Raw genomic sequence first — 24,849 nt, forward strand, 5'->3', positions numbered from 1 at the left:
GGGTGGAGAGAGGAGTTGTGGTTTTGTATGAGGAAGTCAGGTGTGTTAGAGAAGTATGTGAGGGTGGTGCAGGACATGTATGAGGACAGTGTGACAGCAGTGAAGTGTGCAGTAGGAACAACAGACTGGTTCAAGTTGGCGGTTGGACTGCATCAAGGATCGGCTGTATTAAAAATAAATACATTTGGAGAGTTAAATCAGTACTTTTATTTAAAATATTTTTTATAAAAAAAACAAAACAATAAATAAATACTGCATGTTTTTAACCATATCTACATAACTACTACTACTACTACTACTACTACTACTACTACTAATATTAATAATTAATAATAATAATAATATTAATAATAAATAAGTCTTTTCCTGGTTTATTCCTTTTCCCAAACAGTGTTTTTTTGTATTTCAAAATGTTTTGAAAACTTTTTTTAAATTGGTACTTTTATTAATTATTTTTTATTATTGGTAATAAAAATATTTGTAATAAAAATATAAATGTAATTAAAATGATAACATTTTATATATAAACTTTTTTTATAAAAAATGTTTTTCAAATTATTATTATATCAATACTACTAATGATAATAAAAGTAATCATAATCATCCTCATCTTTTGCTGGTTTATTACCTTCCCAACATTTAGCATAAAAAAATAATAATAAAAAAAACGATTGGAAACTTGTTAACTCGGTACTTTTATTGCAAGTATTACTTTTTTTTTTTTTTTTAACAATCACCTTTTCACATAGGGCCAGGCGTACTCAGACACCTTTTCTTCCTTAATAAATCATTTAATTTAAGCTAATTTAGAGAACTTGTTGATCATTGGTTGATCTGATGCGGTTCACCCGCCTTCATTAGTGACATTAAAGATTCATTTGCACAATTCATCAATTCAAGACACATTTACAAAAAAAACATTTTGACAACTGGTTTAACCATTTTGCATTCAATGGCATACAATTTACTGATGCTGATATGTTTTCGAAGTGAAACCAGTAAACTATTTTGTTCAACACGACATAAACAACTGATAATGTAGGAAAAATCAGACACTTGTACACAATCAATTAAACGTAGCAAAGCATTCGCAATTTTTTCTGACCGAAAAGAAATTGCTTTTACGATGTACACAAGTGACTACATGATGAGGAGGTTGAACGAGTAGTTTTGAGAATTTTATTTCTGATCTGAGAAATGCTCCAATGCAACTGAAAACAGATTTTACTTTATTTAAATGTATACAGCGATATTTATAAATTATGTTTCCTTAAGACGGTAAGGAATTATAATTGTATTATCTTTTGGGCGGGTGGATCCATCTTATTCTTAGACACTCACAAAAGCCCACAGGAAGCCTTGTTATCAACGTGCTTGCTTATCTGCAGCCTTAATGAGTGGGTAACTCTTGCTGAGTAACCATGAGTAATGTTCTGTGTGTGTGTGTGTGTGTGTGTGTGTGTGTGTGTGTGTGTGGGTCGAGAGCTCTTACATTCTGCCTGTCCCCCGTAAGGTGCGCAAATTCCACCATCTCGTTGCCGAATTGACTGAAGATCTGCACAAACTCCTGAAAGGTGCTGATTTGTTCCAGCTGTTCCAGTGTTACCAGCACCTTTAAACACACAATGCAGCACACAATAATGTAATTATGTAATTCAAAAAAAGACAGTACATAATTTAGCAAAACACAGCAATTTTAAACTAAACTATACAGAATACGAGGCGGTATCTAACAAAAAGTTTCCAAGACAAGTTTTGTTGAACGCCAGCAGATGGCAGCACATGGACGCATGCACAGTCACAGGGAGCACTGACCTTTATAAGTCAGTGGGCCAAAAGACATCGCCCTGTGTACATCGAGAGCTGTGCGACTGCTATCTTTTGACCGCGTGCTTTACCATAAAGTCGAAACATCGTCAATTGGGGTATTATGTCTCCTATAAGGAAAACATTGTGATCTCATTCTGGACTGTATTTAAGTTTAAATTCACGTCCCTTTGGACGAGCAACTTTGTATTAAAACCTCTTTTCTTGCTTAAAAAAGTAAATTTCTTTTAAATATCTCACTGCTCAGATGGTACTTTTCTATATCGTCCGCATTAGACGGGGAAACTGAAAACTCTAAATCACTTATTACCGTTTCGCTCACCCATTTGATGGACAGACCACAAATACTATTTGAATAATTAAATACTTCGAACCTCCTATTCTTCTCTCAGATCTGTGTTATGGGAGTGTCTTGAAAAAACTTCTGAGGAAACATAAACCAGGATTTAAAACGGCGGTGCATTCGGAGCATTATCAGCCTTGCCGGTGAAGAACCAAGAGAAGAGCCCCGAGCTCAGTTTGTGTAAAGGCCCAGGAGATCATGAAAAGAATCATGAAAAAGCAATCTGTCTGAAAACTGTTTTTCTCAAACTCTCATGACTGAAATGTTTCACCTAGATTTGGTCTGCAAGCTCAGCATTTTCTGTCACACATAAAAAAAGGAAGAAAGATAAGAAAACAGAGGAACTGGTTCTGTGTACGACGCCGCTCTTAAAGCAATACTGGATACTGCAATTCAAATAAGCACTGCATTCTGCGTGCTTCCTCTAAACTCTTTTTGAAAGGGGCAATGCAGCACAGTAGGTAAGATGTTGGATGTATGCTCAGAAGGTTGCGAGTTCAAATCCCAGCACCACCAAGCTGCCACTGCTGGGCCCTTGAGCAAGGCTGTTAACCCTCAACTGCTCCAGCTGTATAAATTAAATAATTATAAGATAATAACGTCTTCCAAAAAACCTTGGAGGAACGTCGTAGCTCAATGACTAAGTAGTCGGACTTGCGATTGGAAGGTCGTGAGTTCAAATCCCAACTCATGGGCCCCTGAGCAAGGCCCTTAACCCCTTAACTACTCTTTTGTAATCCCGCAAATGTAAATGTAGAAATGGTCCCAGAGCAGGAAAATGTGTAAGGAAGGACCTGGTCATTATAATTGGGTTTAAGCATAAAGACCAAACTTAAGATGGAAATGTGATCATTTCTTAAGGTTTCCTTATACATTTTTGGGCTAAAATCTACTAAATTAGAAGTAAAAATGTAGCTCATTGAAATTTACCGATTTACTTTTTGGAACAAAGGGGGGGTGGGGGATTCTAGAGTACTTTAAACAAAACAGTGAGATACAAATCTCAAACTACGATAATTGTTTTTAATTGAAGAAACACCATAACAAGTTAAAATGCGATAACAAAAAAAAATTCAAATAAAATCAATAAAAAAACCACTACAGTTCATTACTTGAGTCTAATGTGAGTTGTGCACTTTCGCAGTATTACAATTTTTTTAAAGAAAGACATCTGTTATGTGATAAAAAGAAAATTGCAAGTGTAGATATTGTAAAAAGTGTAGGATTTCGATTAGAAGGCGTTTCTCTCCAAAGCATGTAAAGCATATCTTTAAGGACCTGGAACAGATTTAAGTTTCCAAGTTCAAGTGAATGCAAAATTGTATAAGAGCACATTTAAAGACGTTCTGTACATTTGAGAGCCTCTAGTTTTGTGGTAACAGTTTGGAAAAGAACCACATATAGCAGGAAAGGCCAGGTGACCCAATACTTTTGCTAATATAGTGTTTGTATAAATATATATATACATTTTTTCCTTATATTTTATACTTTATAATCAGATTTTATACTTAGACTTCGAGCACAGTGCGGTGATGAGACGCTCAGCCGTAGTAAGACGTTTGAATGGTGTAAACGGGGGGAAGAGGGAAGTGTGTAGAAAAAAAAATGTGGTTACCTTGAAATTTGCGTTTTTTTTTTTTTTTTTAACAAAAAAGTCCCGGTTTGACTTGAACGCCCCTTATATATATTTTGCTATGTACAGAGAACACAAAGTGAGGGTCAGAGGAAGCTGTAAGGGGCGGCGTTACCCTGTTCTGCCCCGAGAGCACGAAATCTAAAAAGTACGTCAAATTTAAATATTTCCATACAAAAAAAAAAAAAAAAAAAAAAAAAGCAAAAGCAACATTTGGCATGGGGTTAAGGAAGGTTTTGAGCTTTAAATGGACTGATAGTGTGAGAGGCAGCGGTGCAAAAAGCCAGGGCTGGAAGAAACAGATAAAGTAGCCACTATTGGAAGCTCCTTTGCGAGCACTGGCTGTTATCAGACCTGGACAGGGACAAATTCAATTGGGTTCCTCTCTAATAGAGAGCTGCTCTGCCTCGTGCCTGTCCAAACAACTCTAACTGAACGTGATTAGTCCCGGCTCGGAGCGTGCCTACATGGGCGAACACACACACACACACACACACACACACACACACACACACACACACACACACACACACACACACACACACACACACACACACACACACACACACACACACACACACACAGTTCTTAACAATAAAAACAGGTCCTGCCATGGTAGATGTGCTGCTTCTCTTCAATTATCTCAAGAAGCAAGTCTGAAAGTCAATGATAGGATCTGAAAGTGAAGAACTAAGAGGCGCACGTGTGTGTGTGTGTGTGTGTGTGTGTGTGTGTGTGTGTGTGTGTGTGTGTGTGTGTGTGTGTGTGTGTGTGTGTGCGTGCAAGACAGCTAATCCCGAGTTCATCATAATGAGTGATTTGAAGGACTCTGTGTATATTTTTCGCAGAGGGAAGATGAAAGCGATTGAAGGCGTGTTAGCGAGGTAATGGGACTTTCTTACTTTGTTGCGAGAACTGATGATCTGTTTGATGACGACGCGATCTGCGAGCACCAGCACTTTGGTGACGGAGGAGAGGAGCAGGCGAGCCGCTTTCACCATGCCCATCCTGTCGCTCGACACGCTGCTGCAGGCGGCCGCTTCGCTCGTCTCAGCACTGCACACGTCCGTCAGCTGCGCTATAGCCGTGCCTACGACACACACGCACACACACACAGACACACAAAGAACTGCATGATATGCATTCAAACTGATCATTACGATCAGAGAACTGAACATGCATGGAAATAAACACAATTTGTGTGTTACAACAAGCACAAGTACATTAAGGAACACATCTGGGCCTGGTTCCTTAAAATACCATTGAGTACGACGCACACTAGTGAGTGTGTTCGGTGATGATTTTTGTCCTATCGTTAAATCATTTCATCTTTGTTCAGGGGTGGTCTAACACCCCTCCCCCCAAAAAAAATAATACCCTCAGCCCTGGCCAGTTATCTGATTTAGGGGCTTATCTGATTACACGTAAGCAGAATAATATCATCGTTGAAATCAGACTATTGCGTACCTTAAGGACAAGATCCACCCTGAACTACTTGCAAATTTGATTAAAATCAGACTTTGTTGTGTTGCGCAACAGTTCAGTTGGTAATGAAATAAATGTACTCTTAAAAAAAAAAAAGACAAGGAGACGGAGCTGGAGGTGGCAAATAGAGTTGATGGTTCTGCGATCTTTTTCGGGAATGATAAAGATGGACGGAATCAGAAATGAGTTTATTAGAGGGTCCCGGACACAGGAAGGACATTTCAGGGGAGGGAGGTGTGATTGCGACTGTTCATGTGCAGAGGAGAAGAATGCTGAGGATGGAGCGTCACCAGGAAGGAGGAAAAGAGGAAGGCCCAAGAGGAGGTTTATGGATGTAGTGAAGGAAGACATGCAGGTAGTTTGTTTGAAAGAGACGGATGTAGATGACGATGCAGCGTTTGGGTCATTGGCTGCCTTCAGCACTGCTTCTCAAGAACTATGTAACATCAGGAATGAGACACAGTATCGCCAAGCTGCCATTTTGGGGGCCCTTGAGCAAGGCCCTTAATCCTCAGTGCTCCAGAGGTGCTGTATCATGGCTGAACCTGCACACTGACCCCAGCTTCTGACCTCACTGGGATATGCAAAGAAATAATTTCACTGTGATGTAAAATACATGTGACAAGTATTTCTTTTTTCCTTCCTTGCTTTATTCCTTCCTTCCTTCCTTCCTTTACTTCCTCTATGTTCTCCTTTCCTTCCTCTATTTTTCTTCCTTCCTTCCTTTCTTCCTTCCTTCCTTTCTTCCTTCCTTCCTTCCTTCCTTCCTTCCTTCCTTCTGTCCTTTAATCATTACTTCATTCAATCCTTCCTTTATTTCATCTTTTCTTCCTTCCTTCCTTCCATCCTTCATTCATTCCTTCCTTCCTTCCTTCCTTCCTTTTACCTTCCTTTCTTCCTTCATGTTCCCTAGTAAACTGAACTTCCTGTCTTCTTTCTTGCTTCTATTTCTATCTAACTGACTATGAAATCTTAAACACATTATACTGACAAAAGTATTGGGACGCCTTACTGTTAACACAAATTTGAAGGCACGAAATTGTATAAGACAACGTTTGATGTTCTAGGACTGAATTTTTCCTTTGTTTGAACTAGGAGACCCAAACCTGTCCCAGCATGACAATGGCCCTGTGCTCAAAACCAGCTCCATGAGGAAATGCTTTATGTGGATTGAAGTAGAAGATCTCCTGCTACAGAGCTCCAACCCTACTGAACACCTTTAGGATGAATGTGAACGCTGACTGCACCCCAGACCTCCTCACCTTCTCACCTACACTAGTACCTGACTTCACTAACACTCTTGTGGCTGAATAAGCATAAATCTACAGAAAATCTAATGGAACAGCTTCACAGAAGAGTGGAGGTTCAAATAGGGAATAAATATGAAATGCACATAGCTTTCGTTCAGATGTCCACAAACTTTTGTCAGAATTGTTTAGATCCAGGTCTGGTTTGCTCAGTATTTATGAGAAGCTGCTACAACTCCCTCCGATCTATTACAACCGGTACGTGAACCAGTTTCTCCTGAAGAGAAGAAAGAAGCTTAACAAAGAAAAAGCTGACCAGACCTTTACACAGGCTGAGTGTTAACAACGTGCAACTCTTTCCATCGACCTGCTGAACAAGATCTCACTATTGTGTGTGAGCGGTAGGCAATCATCTGTGCGTTCTTTCAACTACGTCGCAAGCGTGACCATGGCCAAACGTGCCGGCTGCTGAATTTCCGTCTGGCACCACTTGGCGTCTGGGGCATCAATGGGCTGATATGATATTGCATGGTATTACTAACCCTCCTCACCAAAAAAAAAACAAAGAGACTGTGGCCAAGTGTGAGTGAGACCGAAAAATAGAGACATCTGTTCAGGATGAAAGCATCATTTTGGGATAATGTTTGTAAAAAGACATCGCAGTAAAGCTCTGATTGCATCCGGCAGCTGGTTCGCAAGCAGAAAATCCGCTTGTGCAAAAACATTCCCGCGATAGGGGCCAAATCAGCCTGCCGGCATGATCCCTCGTTCTCTTAGGCCATGTCCACACTAATACGCTTTCAAATTTGACTATATTTTACTCTCTGTTTTGGCCTTACGGTTCAAAGAGGCGGAAAGTAAATAAACGACGGGCGAAAATTACACGGATCCAAGCGTCTTACGTTTTGCTCGTGCGCAGTGCAGGGACGTGAGTTTTTACACGTTTTACTGTGTTAAAACTCTTTTGGGAAACGAAAACGCCGTTTTCAAATCTATCCAGATTGGTGCAGCCTTTCTCCTATCAATCTGTAAAACTCCTGTGTTCTTCACTGAACTGACACCTTCCTGAAGTCAGATGGGAAGAGCTACGAGGGCTTGTGTGAATGGCCGGAGCGCCTGTGACTGAATAACATAACATACACCGCCTCAGGCTGTGTCCTGTTACAGCAGAGGAAGAAGCTGTACAAGACCTCATGCTCTTTATTGTAGCCTGCAGCTAAGGTTGCAAGGGGGCAGGACATTTTCCTGTAAATTTCTGGAAACTTTCTATGGGAACTTCATCTGGGGAATATTGGAAATTTGTCAAGTTGAATTGAAATTATTAGATATTTATGGGCATGCATTAGAAATTTGGGAACTTGTAAATAAACTGTATCATATACAAACAAAAGGAATTTTTTATAAACATCATAAGCTGCATGCATGCAAAATAGGAATTTTAAAACAAATGCATATATTTATTTATGTAATTTATGTGAACAATCTCCAAGATGGGCTTACATTATTTTGTGTGCAGGAAATGATCAGTGTTATGTTTTAGAGGAATGCACACTGCATGTAGGGGGAAGTGATTGATGAAAGTGCAGGTAGAAATTGAGCTGAAATTGTAAGTACATTACTACATTTAAGTTCCCTGTTATAGGCGAACATGCAATTTTGTAAATTTTTTCTTTTTCTTTCGGCTTCTCCCATTATGGGTCGCCACAGAGGAACATCCGTCTCCATACCACCCTGTCCTCTACATCTGCCTCTTTCACACCAACTACCCTTTATTCCCGTAAATTCCCGTTTATTTTATGTTAATTCCCATGGAAAGTTTCCGGCAACCCTACCTGCAGCTCTCTGCCGCAATACAATAGTCCACTATCTCAGGAGCCTTTTTACCCTTTCGCTAGGAACGAACTGTTCACCAGAGACCCCGTGTCAATGTTTTCAGGAAGTCCGAAACAAACCCTGTGTGGACTTTCAAGATGGAAATACTAGAAGAAAGACTTCTGAGCACATTCTCTCTGTAGATCTAAAAATATAACAGTCTAGCAAAGCAGCTCTTTTCAAAGCAAACATCTAATACACCTCAAGAATTCATTTTTCAGTGTATGGAATCGTTTTGCTTTTGAAATAGACTCGCTTGCGTAAGTAATTGCCCCCTCGATCATTTCCAGTTAACATTAACGTTTTGAAAAAGTTTTACAAGCACCTTTAATTCCTGCTTTAGATAAACAGGGCACAGTGTAAGTAGGGCTGTGTATATTTTGCGATACCTTAAGCAAGGCCATATATTAGGATTAGGGTTGCAAAATCTTCCAGGAATTTTTCTTTTTTTAAGGCTGGCAACTTTCCATAGGAATTAATGGGAATGAATGGGAATAAACTGTACATTTTAAAAAATTGCAGGTTCGCCAATAACAGGGAAATCAAATGTAGTTGAACAAAAAATATTGCAATATATCAAAACCTAATGTAGGCGGCGCGAGTCGGTAAACGCCGCTACTACTTCAAGCGGAAGTAGGTGTTGTATGATGTTAATGCTAGTAGTGACGTGCCCTTATGCTAGTATTTCCTGTCACTGTTTAAGTTCAGAGATAAGAAGACTGTTATCTATCTAGTGGTCAAACTCTAAACAAAACAACTGGCATGAATATTGTATGAAACTTTTGTAAATATCGACGTTTTTGAGAATCGATACACTATCGCCACACAAAATATCACGATACTCACGTGCATCGATTTTCTTTTACACCTCTAAGTGCATCACATTAAGAGGTAAATACATTCTGTTTCTGGACAAACTCATTTATTTGATACAGTCCAGTAACAACCCCCCCCCCCCCCCCCCCCCCGTCCCTCCATTCACTCCCTCATTCCTTTCTTTATTACTTACTTCAAGACTTCCTTCCTTCATTCCATCCTTCATTCCTTACTTAATGACTTCCCTTCTTCATTCATTCATTACCCTGTTTCTACCTTCATTCCTTACTTCATGACTTCCTTCCTTCATTCCATCCTTCATTCCTTCCTTTCTTTCCTCCTTTCTTTCCTTCTTCCTTCACAACCCCCTTCTCTCCATCCCTGAGCTTTTATCCTGTTCAACACCTCGACTTTTGCCTGTTTTAGATCTCCCTAGAGAGGAACCTCACCGAATTTTCCCATGTGCTTCACTGGATTTACTGTGACACTTTTGCTTATTCTGTGTGAGTAGTCAAAGTTCAGAAGAATGAGCAGCAGGATTAGACGCATGACTGCGTGTCTCAGCGCTGTGGGGAATGAGCTGCTAACCCTAAAGCCACGCTAATCCCAGTGCTGTGCAGGTCTCTCTCACTGGGAGGTACGGGAGCAGCTGATCACTCGGTGTATTTACCACAGGCCAGCAGCATTCTGTGCTTAACCATCGGCTGAAAGCATTTCGTAAAACGCAAAAGAACTGAAGCATGTCTTCTTGTGGTGTTTGGTGATTTAAAGTTGTTTGGGGAAGAAAAAACTTTTCATTTCTAAACTTTTGCAGTTTGTTGAACAAAATGAACAAAATGGTGGTTTCCTTTAAAAAAATAAAAAAGTAAATAAAAATCCTCTTTCATATTCTCTATTAAAAAAACTTAAGAACACTGGCACAAATGTAAAGCCTCTTAAAAAAATAAATAAAATTAATAAATTACATCCACTTTGTTTTACCTGCATTACTTTCCTCTGATTAAACCTTTAATGATGACATCTTTATATAATAACATAGTTTTAGTTTAAAAGCATGCATGGCAAAGAGACTGGCTTTAAAGTAGGATATTTAAAATATTTAAAATATATTTTATAATATAATGATCATTTTATTGCTCTGTCTCTAGATTTCTAAATCTCTGTCTTTTCTATAATGTTTATCTCTCCACACACACACACACACACACACACACACACACACACACACACACACACACACACACACACACTCACACTAATTAGGCCTAACATTAAGCATAAGAGAGAGAGAAAGTCCTGAATTTTTCACTTAAAGAATACATTACCCCTAAACTGGCATTATTTATATGCGAAATAAAATTAAGGTCTGGATTAAACACGATCAAATTCTTCTTCTTCTTTCGGCTGCTCCCATTAGGGGTCGCCACAGCGGATCATCCGTCTCCATACCACCCTGTTCTCTACATCTGCCTCTTTCAAACCAACTACCTGCATGTCTTCCCTCACCACATCCATAAACCTCCTCCTTGGCCTTCATCTTTTCCTCCTACCTGGTGGCTCCATCCTCAGCATTCTCCTACTGATATACCCCATGTCCCTTCTCTGCACATGTCCAAACCATCTCAATCTCGCCTCCTTCACTGTGTCTCCAAAACGTCCTACATGTGCTGTCCCTCTAATAAACTCATTTCTAATCCTGTCCATCGTCGTCACTCCCCACGAAAACCACAACATCTTCAGCTCTGCTATCTTCAGCTCCACCTCGTCTTTTACTCAATGCCACTGTCTCTAATCCACACAACATCGCAGGTCTCACCACAGTCCTATAAACTTTCCCTTTTACTCTCGCAGATACTCTTCTATCACAATTAAACACGTCAAATGATGGGAGAATTGCATTTATTGATGCCTCTCGTAGGTGCGATTAATTCTGGATTTGTAATCTTTTTACAAACCAAGTTATCAAGACGGTGCTTCCACCAGCGGGAAGAACCACCACTGGTTATGAGACGTGGAGATTTTTAGTGAACCTCCATCAAACTCTTCCTTAGGCAGACGTAATTACGTGCAAACAAGGGCATGAAAACTGATGAATATTCAAAGCGCTTCCCTTAATGGCCTCTTCTGAGTGTCTCGGGGAAGCTGAGCTACACGGTGCTCCACTTTACACAGAGCGTTTCGAATTAATGCGCGAGTGTGTGGAGCTGCGAAATGCCGAGTGTGGACTGACCTGCTCGTCTGGCCTCGAAGCAGGCGTGACCCATTTCTTCCTTCAATTCTTCGTTCTCGAGCGCAATGGCCTCTCCGACTGCCACGAAGCGACTCACGGCGGCGCTGACCGCGTGGCCTACCCTCTGGATGGCCCGCGAGGTCTTCTCGGTCTTCTTTAGCTTGTCCTTGTGATTGATCAGTGTAGTGATCTGGAATGCACGAAACACGGTTATGAGATTGGCCATGATTTAGCAACTGTTTATTGAGGTTCAACATGTACATTTTTATAGGCCAAAACAAAAAACATATATATTCTAGTCCAATTTATATAACAATATTAGTTATATAATCGCTAAAAATCAGTGGTGGACAGCAACAAAATACATGCCATTGGCTACTGTACTTAAGTCGCTTTTTTCGCATATCTGTAATTAATTTTTTTAATTTAAAGTATTTTTTTACTATAAAGTCAAATATTTTTTTACTTAACCACATTTTGTAAAATCGGTCGTTCCGTTTTATTTATGAGTAGAACGTGACCAATCAGGATCGAGCGTGCGCTCTGTTTTTGACTTGTTTTGCCGCTTGGTGTATCTACTTATTACCGACATACAGTTTAGCATTAGTTTAACAGCAAGCAGAGCATTTAGAGAGGAATAAATGATGAAGAAACTCCAGACTCGAACTCGCCACAACACCCGTGTCCTCGTTTCAGCAATTATTTGAAGTAGTTTTGAGCTCATGATGATTGTAATAGATATAAATCAGTCTCTGACTCATTAATACCATCCTATTAATAGATCAGTGTGCTGAGAGTCACATTGGAGTCTTTTCACATAAGCAGAGTTGATTAAGAAAAAAAGTCTTCTGACAAAAATGATACAAACATTATAGCCATAAGAAATCATAGCACTTTGGATACTGAGGTAAATTGATTTTTCCTCAAAACAATCTCCAACCTTGTTAGCACTTGTTTGTGGACTTATTTCGGATCGAGTCATTAATACAAAATGAACGTGTTTCACAAAACTTTCTTTTGAATACGTGATACTGATCGAAGCCTATCTGTTGAGGTTCACCTTACTGAGTCAGAGAAAGAGAGAGAGAGCGCGAGAGAGAAAAAAAAAAAAAGATGAGGTCGTCTGTCTTTATTTGTATTAGTTAGGAACCCTACAGACTCGCAGCTTGACGAATGCTTTCACACCAATCGTCTCCCCTCTGTGCTGGGATTAAATCCATCAATTATGCATTACACATCCATTTTCAATTTCCGCCTGATGCCCCGCCTCCCTCCCCCTAACGCAGGGTCAAAGCTCAGACCTAAAGAACACCTGTAATGGAAGTAAACATACAAGACATCACTATAAATAAAGCATCTGAAAGAAGTGATTATTAGAAATCAATCAAATCACAGGAGCTTTTGCTATTAATCAGCATCTGTAAATGACAAATGCGCTTATTGGTTTGTACAGCAAGCAAGTGGACAATTTATCATGGAAGAACTAAAAAAAGAAAAAAAAAAATGTCAGGGTTTAAACAGTCAGACAACCAGGGTTCGATTTCTCCTGTTCAGCGGTATCCTGTACCCAGGACGGAAATTCCATGCTCTCCGGAATCCTACTCATTCAACTCAATGATATCTGATCCTTCAGCATTATAACTCACTATGACGTCTGTCTGCTTTATTATTCTATAGAGAAGAAACTCCCTCGAGGGACGACACTGGGCAGCGTGATACAACTCAGTGTGTAAACAATACTTGATCTTGTGCAGTTCTGGGAAAAACCCTTTCAATGGTGAAACATTTTCTACTGTGTACATAAAGACTTTCCTGTAAAGAAACAACATATCACTCTTTTACAAAAATCTATCACAAGATAAAGTGTGTTCAGAACACAAACATAAATGATTAGGCTTATGTACATTTCCCTACAGCAAATAACCAGCCTGTTACTTGATCCAACTTTGACTGTGTGAGGAAATCGCACTGAAACACAGCGGTGGACAGTAACAAAGTAATGTGTTACCATATTTAAGTCGCTTTTCTTTTAAAGATCATTTGATTTTCTGTTTGACTTATATTTTTGTTATATTATGTCTGTACTTCTCCTGCACTGGAACCCAGCCATTATGGATGCACAAGTCAGTGCACTCTTAGTGCCGGTCCCAAGCCCGGGTAAATGGGGAGGGTTGCGTTAGGAAGGGCATCCAGCGTAAAACATGTGCCAAATCAAATATGCGAATCACAAATGAGAATTTCATACCGGATCGGTCGAGGCCCGGGTTAACAACGACCGCCACAGGTATCGTTAGCCGACAGGGTACCGGTGGAAATTGGGCTACTGTTGGCCGAAGGAGGAGAAGGAGAGGAGGAAGACGTCTACAGAGACGGCAGGAAAAGGAGCAGTGTAGGAGAGTGGAGGTTAGGGTTGGTACTTTAAATGTTGGTACTATGACAGATAAAGGGAGAGAGGTAGCTGATATGATGGAGAGGAGAAAGGTAGATGTGTTGTGTGTTCAGGAGACCAAGTGGAAAGGGAGTAAGGCCAGGAACATTGGAGGTGGGTTTAAACTGTTTTATTATGGTGTGGATGGAAAGAGAAATGGTGTAGGGGTGAGTCTGAAGGAAGAGTACGGTAAGAGTGTAGTGGAGGTGAAGAGAGTTTTTGATAGGGTGATGATCGTGAAGGTGGCAGTTGAACGGATGATGATAAATGTCATCAGTGCCTATGCTCCACAAGTTGGCTGTGAGATGGAGGAGAAGGAAAGATTCTGGAGTGAATTGGATGAAGTGGTAGATGGTGTACCTAGGAAAGAACGATTGGTGATTGGGGCAGACTTTAATGGACATGTAGGTGAAGGGAACAGAGGTGATGAGGAGGTGATGGTAGGTATGGTTTTAAGAAGAGGAATGTGGAAGGGCAGATGGTGGTAGATTTTGCTAAAAGGATGGAAATGGCAGTGGTGAACACGTATTTTAGGAAGAAGGAGGATCATCGGGTGACGTATAAGAGTGGAGGAAGGTGCACACAGGTGGACTATGTGCTATGCAGGAGATGCAACCTGAAGGAGATTGGAGACTGTAAGGTGTTGGCAGGGGACAGTGTAGCTAGACAGCATCGGATGGTGGTCTGTAGAATGGTTTTGGAGGTGAAGAAGAAGAGGATGAGAGTGAGGACTGAAAGAAAAATAAGATGGTGGAAACTGAAGGAGGAAGAGTGTAGTGTGAGGTTCAGGGAAGAGGTCAGACAGGGGCTCGGTGGTGGTGAAGAGGTGCTGGATGATTGGGCAACTACTGCAGGAGTGATGAGGGAGGCAGCTAGAAAAGTACTTGGTGTGACATCTGGAAATAGAAAGCAAGACAAGGAGACGTGGTGGTGGAATGAGGAAGTGCAGGAGAGCATTAGGGGAAAGAGGTTGGCAAAACAGAAGTGGGATCGACAGAGTGATAAGAAAAGTAGGCAGAAGTACAAGGAAATGCGGCAGCAGGTAAAAAGGGATGTGGCGAAAGCCAAGGAAAAGTCATATGAGGAACTGTATAAGAGGTTGGACACTAAGGAAGGAGAAAAGGATTTATACCGATTGGCCAGGCAGAGGGACCGAGCTGGGAAGGATGTACTGCAAGTTAGAGCAATAAAGGATGGAGAGGGAAATGTGTTGACTAGTGAGGAGAGTGTGTTGAGAAGATGGAGGGAGTATTTTGAGCAGCTGATGAATGAGGAAAATCAGAGAGAGAGAAGGTTGGAGGATGTGGAGTTGGTGAAGCAGGATGTAGATAGGATTATTAAGGAGGAAGTGAGAGCAGCGATTAAGAGGATGAAGAATGGAAAGTCGGTTGGACCAGATGACATACCGGTAGAAGCGTAGAGATGTTTAGGAGATATGGCAGTGGAGTTTTTAACCAGATTGTTTAACAGGATTTTGGAAGGTGAGAAGATGCCTAAAGAATGGAGAAGAAGTGTGCTGGTACCGATCTTTAAGCATAAGGGTGATGTGCAGACCTGCAGTAACTACAGGGGAATTAAGTTGATCAGTCACACCATGAAGTTATGGGAAAGAGTAGTGGAAGCATTATTTGCTTTGAGGATGTTGATGGAGAAGTATAGAGAAGGACAGAAGGAATTGCATTGTGTATTTGTGGATTTAGAGAAAGCGTACGACAGAGTGCCAAGAGAGGAGTTGTGGTATTGTATAAGGAAGTCAGGTGTGTCAGAGAAGTATGTGAGGGTGGTGCAGGACATGTATGAGGACAGTGTGACGGCAGTGAAGTGTGCAGTAGGAAAGACAGACTGGTTCAGGGTGAAGGTTGGACTGCATCAAGGAATCGGCCCTGAGCCCTTTCCTGTTTGCAGTGGTGATGGACAGGTTGACGGACGAGGTCAGACAGGAGTCTCCCTGGACTATGATGTTTGCGGATGATATTGTGATTTGTGGTGAGAGTAGTAAGCAGGTTGAGAAGAGCCTGGAGAGGTGGAGATATGCGCTGGAGAGAAGGGGAATGAAAGTCAGTAGGAGTAAGACAGAGTACATGCGTGTGAATGAGAGGGAGGGCAGTGGAGTGATGCGGTTGCAGGGAGAAGAGGTGGAGAAGGTGGAGGAGTTCAGGTACCTGGGGTCAACAGTGCAAAGTAATAGAGAGTGTGTTAGGGAAGTAAAGAAAAGAGCGCAGGCAGGGTGGAGTGGGTGGAGAAGAGTAACAGGAGTGATTTGTGATAGAAGAGTATCTGCAAGAATGAAAGGGAAAGTTTATAGGACTGTGGTGAGACCTGCGATGTTGTATGGATTAGAGACAGTGGCATTGAGTAAAAGACAGGAGGTGGAGCTGGAGGTAGCAGAGCTGAAAATGTTTTCGTTGGGAGTGACGAGGATGGACAGGATTAGAAATTAGTTTATTAGAGGGACAGCGCATGTAGGATGTTTTGGTGACAAGGTGAGGGAGGCGAGATTGAGATGGTTTGGACATGTGCAGGGGAGGGACATGAATTATATCAGTAGAAGAATGCTGAGGATGGAGCCACCAGGTAGGAGGAAAAGAGGAAGACCAAGAAGGAGGTTCATGGATGTGGTGAGGGAAGACATGCACGTAGTTGGTGTGAAAGAGGCAGATGTAGAGGACAGGGTGGTATGGAGACGGATGATCCGCTGTGGCGACCCCTAATGGGAGCAGCCAAAAGAAGAAGACGACGACTTCTCCTGCACTGGAATCATTTGTCGTCACGTCAAATTCCTTGTGTGTGTAAAAAAATTTATAATAAAAATACAAATAATTTTGGATTCTTCATGTATCTATATTTGCATCGGTAAAAATTTATTTATATATAATTATTAGTAGATGTGTTATACTTTTATTATTTAGAAAAGTGAGCAATCATTTGTGACCAATATTTTTTATGTAGATCGGTTTCTCGTCGCTAAACCGTTTCTCGAGCGCGTTCTCTCAGCACCGCTGCTGCTACGTGATATAACGTACACTACGGAGGCCGAGGCACGTCCTGAGAGTCACATAGAATACAGATTAACATGGTAGAGCTGAAACTTCCTTTTTTTGCACTAAAAAGGAGTGTTTGTGAAGGGGCAATGCGTTAGAAGTCAGAAAGCACTTAAATAAATTTATTTGTTGGATATTGATACAGGATATTGATTCAGTGCATGACAGAGTGCTAGAGACAAGCCACAACAACACGCCACTCTCACTGGCACCCATAGCTGCTCAGTTGAATGAATGAGTTAAAAAAGTTGCTCGGGATAAATTTGCATCGGAGAAATGCTGTAAATTTGAAATCTACTCTTTTTTCATAGGCCAAAAAAAAAACATATATTCCAGTCCAATTTATAAATAAATATTCATAAAACATGAATTTCTTACTTTTGTATGTACATTTGCTGGTAAATGCGTTAAAGGACTGGGTGATAACTAAAAATGGAGATGTGCTAAATTTTCCACTAATGCAGCTCGTCCACTGCATCGCATCAACCACAGTCACAAACTGGGAGAAACCTCTGTGATTGACAGGGAAGCAAGTGCATGTTGTTTCGCACACAGCACTCCCGACTCTTACCACAGATGGCTCTGATGCTATTTTTTTATTCAGCAAGATCAGAATAGCACACATTTCCAGCTGTCTTTGTCTCTCTTGTTTCATGTTTGGGAATGTGTATGCGATGTTTATTCGATTGAAGGTTGCAGAGATCCTACAATTCAGCCTGCAAATGTCCATGTGGGAATTCAGGATCACAAAGGCAAAGTGCGCAAAAAAAAAAAAAAAACACAATAGACTAGTATAATAATCAGCCTTGATTGCTGAATACTAGTAAATTCTCAACTCTGTTGGGTCAGAAGGTGTTGATTAGTGAAAATGTGAAAAATATTACAAGGAATACGACACAATGGGGCATCCTGTATGTTGTATATTATTCCTTAATTAACCAGTGAAATATTTTTTATGGGTAAATAAAGCAGGGTCACAAGCCCGTTTTTGGTTTATAGGTGAACTGTGTATTTCCCAACTAGACCTTTAGTGATGTCCTACCTGAATCTTCTTAGGGGCATGTCAACTTCTATAGTTACAATCAAGTTGAAAGCTTGGTTTTGTTATACAATCAGATACAATTTTTAAATAAGATGTTTAAGATTACTTTTCTCTAAAAATGTTAATACTACGTATTGGTTTATCTACTTAAAAACCTTTTCAAGAGTGTCAACAGAGTAAATCAAGTTTCTCCAAGGGCATTAAGTATTAAAGTCCATCAAAACATGCTTAATGGACATCTGGATTTGACGGGTCTGGCATCAATCCACCTCTTAATACCATCGTTGCGATGCGCTAGTGATAGAAAGCAGCAATGTTATAGAGAAAGGCTGTATAACAGAGCGCTGCATCACAGACAAGAATCGCATGCAGCGAGAATGAATGGCATTAAAGCAAGAAACCCGATGAACACGATTCAAAAACTCTCCTTTCAATGCAGCCACAGCTGCACCGCCTACATACATCATCTCTAACAGAAGCATCGATATTAACCTCATAACATGACCCTGTGCGTTTTTGTACAATTCTTCGTTTTCGGTTTTCCTGGGAATTTTTCAATTCAGGCTAACTGTGGGTTTTTGTGCAAATTCTACAGCAAAATGCAAAAGAATAAATGGTTCGGGAAAACATAGCTGTTTTAAAACCTTCCCTCACGACGTCCAGCTTTTCTTGAAAAGTCCGTCTTATAGATGTCCTTCTAAGTGTTGGCGGACAAATCAATTTCTTCTCCTCCGTCAGCCGTTGCATAATAAAAAAAAAACAGCTATTAAATTCACAGGAATACATTTGACCTTGTGCAGTTTGCTACAGATGCGGGTTGCGAGCTCTGCCTAGTGCCAATCAAGAGCTCTTACCGTCTAATCAGAGGACCTGAAAAAGTCAGCAAGTCGCAATCTGTTTGGTTAAAGCAACAAGCAAGCAAGAGGACCCGTGAAGTGATCACAGTGAAGGCTTAAGGCAAGATACATACCTTGAAGGCTTAAACCTGATTGGAGAGAAACGCTGAGAAGAGAGAATTGGCTATTGGGAATAATTTGATACATATTCATGGGCAAAAATATATAAAAATGTAAGCCAGTGATTCGTACAGTCCGCCACTGTCTAAATGTAATTCACAGCAGTCATCAAGTTTGTACTTATGCAATAAAACAGGATGAGTGTCATTGTTCATAAAATCTAGACGAATACTAAGAAATTTCCAGAACATGAAGCCTTTTTGGGTTATTAGAGGTCATTATATGTAGGTCCCCTGGTGGTCTAGTGGTTAAGATGCAGCGCTCCCACCGCTGCGACCCGGGTTCGATTCCCGGTCAGGGAACCATCCCCAGCCACTCTTAGTGCCGGTCCCAAGCCCGGATAAATTGGGGAGGGTTGCGTTAGGAAGGGCATCCAGCGTAAAACATGTGCCAAATCAAACGTGCGGAGGATCCGCTGTGGCGACCCCTAACGGGAGAAGCCGAAAAGAAAGAGGTCATTATATGTGTTAAGTAAGCATCTACTAATGGTGAAGCAAAGCAATCAGATGGATTGAATTGTGTGGTATTGCACAAGGATATTTTAGCTGTGGTAAAAAAAGCACTCTGTGTATCTGTGTGTGTGTGTGTGTGTGTGTGTGTTAATTGACAGATTTTTCTTGTATGATTAGACTAACCCCTGCTAGGGACGGAAACAATGTGTCGTAACATAATGCTTAGGAAAAACATACAGCTGATGAAACTTTAATGTCGCAAAATAAAAGCAACTCGTTTTCAAGAAAGCAATTTATCCCGAAACGTGGGCTTCATATTGGACGACATGAACTTCCTGTGGTCTTGCTGTAGCAACTTCCTCTCGAAATTTTCGCAAAGAAAGAAAGCAGCTTCACTTTGAATATTTTCAAGGATCTTTTCTTTTTGATATCAACACAATGACTTGTGAATGACTTTTACAATATACGTACTGCATTTAAAAAAAAAACAAAAAAAAAAAAAAAAGAAAGGAAAAAAGCGTTTCCATGCCAGGGACTCTCCCACACTCGAACACGATGCTGCAGAGAAGTTCTTAGAAACGCTTCACGAGTATGATCCGCACCGGCGCCGCGTGCGTCACAGAACCAAGCGTCTACTATAGAGATAAAAAGAAGCCCGTGCTTTAGAAAGGAAAGAGAATCTGACTGCGAATCAGAAGAATAAAAGCAGAAGCACTTGGCAGCAAATCCCCTGGTTCCTGCTGGATTGGGGTTTGAAAGGAAACGGAACAATAGAGCTGCTGGCTGCGCCAATATCGCTCTTCTATCGTTTGACTCGAAGGTACGAGTCGGGGTGCGTGTTTGCAGGATTGATGGTATAAGATGAAATCGGGTCCAGAAGGTTGGAGATACGAATGAGTCTGCTGAGGAGGAAGATTTAAGACATTCTAGGAAAGAAAAAAGAAACACGTCGCGGTTATATTAGCGATATTTTAAGAAACCGTTCTCCTGGTCTAAGGTTGCCATTTTTTGCTCATCATTTGTTCATCAAGTGAAATCATCCTAATAAATACATATGACTGCACTTAGTGACGAAAAAAGATATATAAAGCAGACTCTGGTTTTTTTAAATTACTAGAATGTTCCAGAAGCATGCAGGGGTCTTTAACCTGGAAGATCTGGTAGGTGTGCAAACTTTCTTCCCAACCAAAAAGTCGTTATTCCCGAGACCACCTGATTAATCCTCTAGTCTAGGCATTTTATGTGACACTGATTTGCCTGAACCAGACCAGCCCTTTTGTGGATAATGATCTTGAATAACAGATTAAAAGCCAGGCGCAATTGAACACCAAATCTCTAAGTTCAGGGTTCCATGCTGGACACTGTGAAAGTTCTCCCACTGTAATCTTGGCAAATCATGTCAGCTCGTTCTGTACACAGGACCACGGTCATGTTAAGTTTGGGCCTGTGATGCCAGTGAAGTGAAACCTACAGCTTAATTCTACAGCTTTTAATACAATTTGCGGCAATTGTCAGGAAAGGATCCAAATTTTGGTGTTGTGGTTAAAAAATAGGTGTGATTTGCCATATAGATTATTTACAACAATACTACCATTGGCACATGCCATTGCATTACATTTGCTACCATGTTAAAGGATAGTCAATCACTAGTTTAACCAGCCAGCAACCCTCCTCTATTACAAACCAACTACCTACCAGGAAGGCCAATGCAATGGTAGCTTTCGGGAAGGTGGTAGCATAGTGGTTAAGGCATTGAAAGATCTAAAGTTTAAATCCCAGCAACCCCAAGCTGCCACTCCTGGGCCCCTGTTCAAGGCCCTTATCCGACTGGGTCAGATCATCTCCAAAACTGCAGCTCTTGTGCGATGTTCCCAGTCTGCAGTGGTCAATAATCTATCAAAAGTGTTTTAAAGAAGAAACAGTAATGAACCGGCCGACAGGGTCGACAGGGTCGTAGGGGGTACGAGGTTCACCGATGCACGTGGGGAGCGAAGGCTGTCCAGTGTGGTCGGATCCAACAGACGAGCTTCTGTAGTTCAAACTGCTGAAGAAGTTAATGCTGTTAATGCTCGATGTGTCAAGGGTGTTTCGGCATCAGAAGAGGGACCAATACAACATTAGGCAGTGGTCATGATGTTATACCTGTTCGGAGGTCATAAAGTGCCGGTCGGTGTATATCCTATAACAGGGACCATTTGTATATCCTATAACGTCAACGTTTTCAAAGATTCGATCAAATAAAAACTACAAGACACCGTTTTCCTCACATGCTCTCAGAGCCCAAAATGAAAAGGTCCTGATTTAATTTCTTTTTGTAGTGACTGTGTGTCCAATCTGATAACTTTGGTCCATAGGCAGTCAGATGTCTTTCAAGGACATGCCAGGCTAGATAATGGATTGGGGGGGGGGGGGTTCTAGAAGCTCGCAGACGCCATAACGCTGTCTCATTATACTCATCACCCACACAGATGGACGTTTAGCAACTTGCAGCAAAATCCCAACAAGAGGCGACATTGTGCCTTTGCGCTCTTCAATGAGTCATGTTGCCTGGCTTTTAATGTCTTTAAAGGAAGAAACCTCATTACCCTGGTGCCTCATCCTCAGCAATTTGATGCAAAAACAAGATTGTTCAAACGGGGGGCTGGGAAAGTAAAACGAGTTCATGCTGAGTACACGGTTTAATGGAGGAACCATATTGTCTCCACAAACCCAGATTAGATGATGCTAAGTGTCTGCATCCAGCCTGATGAAAGGCAGGATAATTAAGATCAGACAGTGGAACAGACACAGCAAGCCAGGTCAGGCAGGATACAAGCCGTACAAGAGCCCCTGGCATGCCATGGTCAATGGGCAGTAAAGTAAAATCTCTTTCTCTCTCGCCGTTCACCCTCTGGCACTTTTTGTTTGCGGTAAGCAATGCAATCCCTGAGCTCATCTTCCATACTGAGGTCACATATTGTCCTGTTTGCTTTAATGTTTTTTTAAAGGTAGAAAGAAAAAAAAAAACATATGTCAGGGCATATCTTGTCTGTTCATAAGCATGGAGTGGAAAAACATTTCAAAAAAACAATTAAACCCACCTTACATTAATGAGCTTTGGAAGAAAAAAAAAAAGGAGAATTAAAAAAATATCTTATTTGATGTCACAAAACACTAAAATAGGACCAGCAAAGATGTAAACACCTTTTACTCTCTATTCAACTACATTTATTATTCAATAAATGTACTTTTTACTTCACTGTATTTTAATAGACGATGAGCGTCACCAATTTTGCGCCTCAGTTGACAATGTCGTTAACTCTCCTCTACCCGCATGTCATGCCTGTGAGCGACTTTTTTTTTAGCTCTGCTGGATATTTTCATTTTCAGTCCAAAAGTTGCTCGAATCAATTCCAAAATCTTTAAGACGCAGCTTTTGTTGAATAAAAATATTGGCCCTCTCCGAGAATTAATTGAATCACGGACCTGAATATTGATTTTTAATTTCTATAATATTTACTTTAATTGTATTCGTCCATTGAATACTAACAGTTCTCCTACTTTGTGACATGATACTGTCCTTTTATTTGTTAATTGAAGATCCCTTTTTAAAATATTGCTTTACTACTTGGACTTGTTCGATCTTGGTTTCATTATAGCATGTTGAAGTGGCTGTTGTGTTGATCTTGCAGTGGTAATGCAGTGTTGAGGTGTACAATTTGATTTGTATTTTAGGAAATAAAAGCTCACAAATCAACCGTTTTTGGATTTTCGCAAGCATGTATCTTGGTGTTGAGGACTAGCGCATCTTTGAGCCTACGTTCAGTATGAGAATAATACTCAAATACTTGAGTTTTGCAGTAAGGTATCTATACTTTTACTCGAGTAGGATTTTCAGTTACTCTTGATATCTCTGCCTAATAAATAAAAAAAAAGGTACAAAAACAAGTTGGGTTTTTTTTAAACACTAAAATGTTAAAACAAGTCCATTCCCATGGGCCACAGCGGTTGTTAAAAACAACAATCCTGACTGTTGTAGTCCACATTGTACATCACAAAGATTAGATAAGGTGCTGGACAAATGCCCAGTCCAATCTCCTTTCCTGTCAATCCTCGTGACTGGTGGAACATTTGCTCAGTCGGTTCATCCTCAGATCACCTAGCATCGTATCAATAAGACAAATCCCTCTGTACTGTGAATACAATCATAAATATATTACATGCACATGAAGCACCTGTTGATATTCCTTATGCTTATTTATAAAAAAAAAAAAATCACTGTTATACATAATAAAATTCATGGTTCCATATACAGTATGAGTGTAACGCAACAGAAAATCCATGGTTTTTTATCAGGGTTCTGTTAAATTTCAGTACAGTTAGGGGAAAGAAATGAAAAAAAAAAAAAGTTTTAAAATTTTTTTTATATTAATATCATTTATTTTTAACATTGGTGAACATTGTGTACATTTTTCTTTAAAAAAAAATGCCTGCTTGGTTTACATAAAAACATATAAAAATAAAATAATGAATCTAATTAATTCAATACACTGTTATATTGATTGAACTAAACAATCAATTTAAAAAATTCAATTGATTAAATAAAAAGAAAATAAAGGGAAAAATTTAATTAGTTTACATTTCATCCCCATTTGGTTAATACAGGTGTGTGTGTGTGTGTGTGTGTGTGTGTGTGTGTGTGTGTGTGTGGGTGGATTTCTTACATTTAATATGCAAATTCTAAAGATATGTTTTACTTAACTGTTTTTCTTATTTCAGCATTCTTTAACAAATGTCTCTATTTAAGAAACCCACAAGATATTTATGTATTCAATCAATTTATTTATTTATAAATTAATTTATTCCTGAAATACTGTATTCATTCACTCCCTCGATATGCGGAATTTGCCGGGATTTTCTCCTTTGAATTCTTAAAGCTGTACATAAGGCATTGAAGAATCCATATCGCATCTGCACATTACGAATCGTGTTTTCGGTACGACTCGAGTATCCAGTGTGACACCGCGTTTAAAGTGCGAGGCGGAAACTAAAACTGTTTCGCACGAAAAACGAGGATTTCATTCGAAAAATGTGCAAATGTCCCTAGTTCCAGTCTATCCATGGTACTTCATCTTGCTAGAGAAAGAATGCCCACTGTTTGATCACTACTTTCTACCCTGAACTGCATTTTAACACAAGAGTACAAACTTTACTCACAACAATAAATGCCCACCCTCTTGACAGGCATGCTGGGAAATCCATGAATATTTCTATCTTGAGCTTTCTTTTTGGGTTTAGGGTTGGGGAAAGGGAGGGATGTTCAAACTCAAAGTGCTCCTATGTGAGGACTCGTTAAAAACACAGGGCTCTTTTGTTCCCAAGCACAACCCAGCCACGTGTGTTTTCCCTTCTCGGCCAATACAGTGCTCTCCTCGCTA

General features: G+C 40.3%; 1 protein-coding gene across 2 annotated transcripts in view; it reads right to left on the minus strand.

Moving 5' to 3' along the window:
* Positions 1 to 24,849, minus strand: part of ctnnal1 (catenin (cadherin-associated protein), alpha-like 1) — a 79,762-nt gene that overhangs the window by 28,235 nt on the left and 26,678 nt on the right. For both annotated transcript variants that reach the window (XM_083523600.1, XM_083523601.1), the window contains 3 exons: positions 11,454 to 11,643; positions 4,706 to 4,893; positions 1,493 to 1,612 (listed from right to left, as the gene is read on the minus strand). In XM_083523600.1, coding sequence (XP_083379726.1) covers positions 1,493 to 1,612; positions 4,706 to 4,893; positions 11,454 to 11,643 — 498 coding nt within the window. The remainder of the gene's footprint in view (positions 1 to 1,492; positions 1,613 to 4,705; positions 4,894 to 11,453; positions 11,644 to 24,849) is intronic.

Source organism: Silurus aristotelis, assembly GCF_946808225.1.
Source record: "Silurus aristotelis genome assembly, chromosome: 21".
Classification (NCBI taxonomy): domain Eukaryota; kingdom Metazoa; phylum Chordata; class Actinopteri; order Siluriformes; family Siluridae; genus Silurus; species Silurus aristotelis.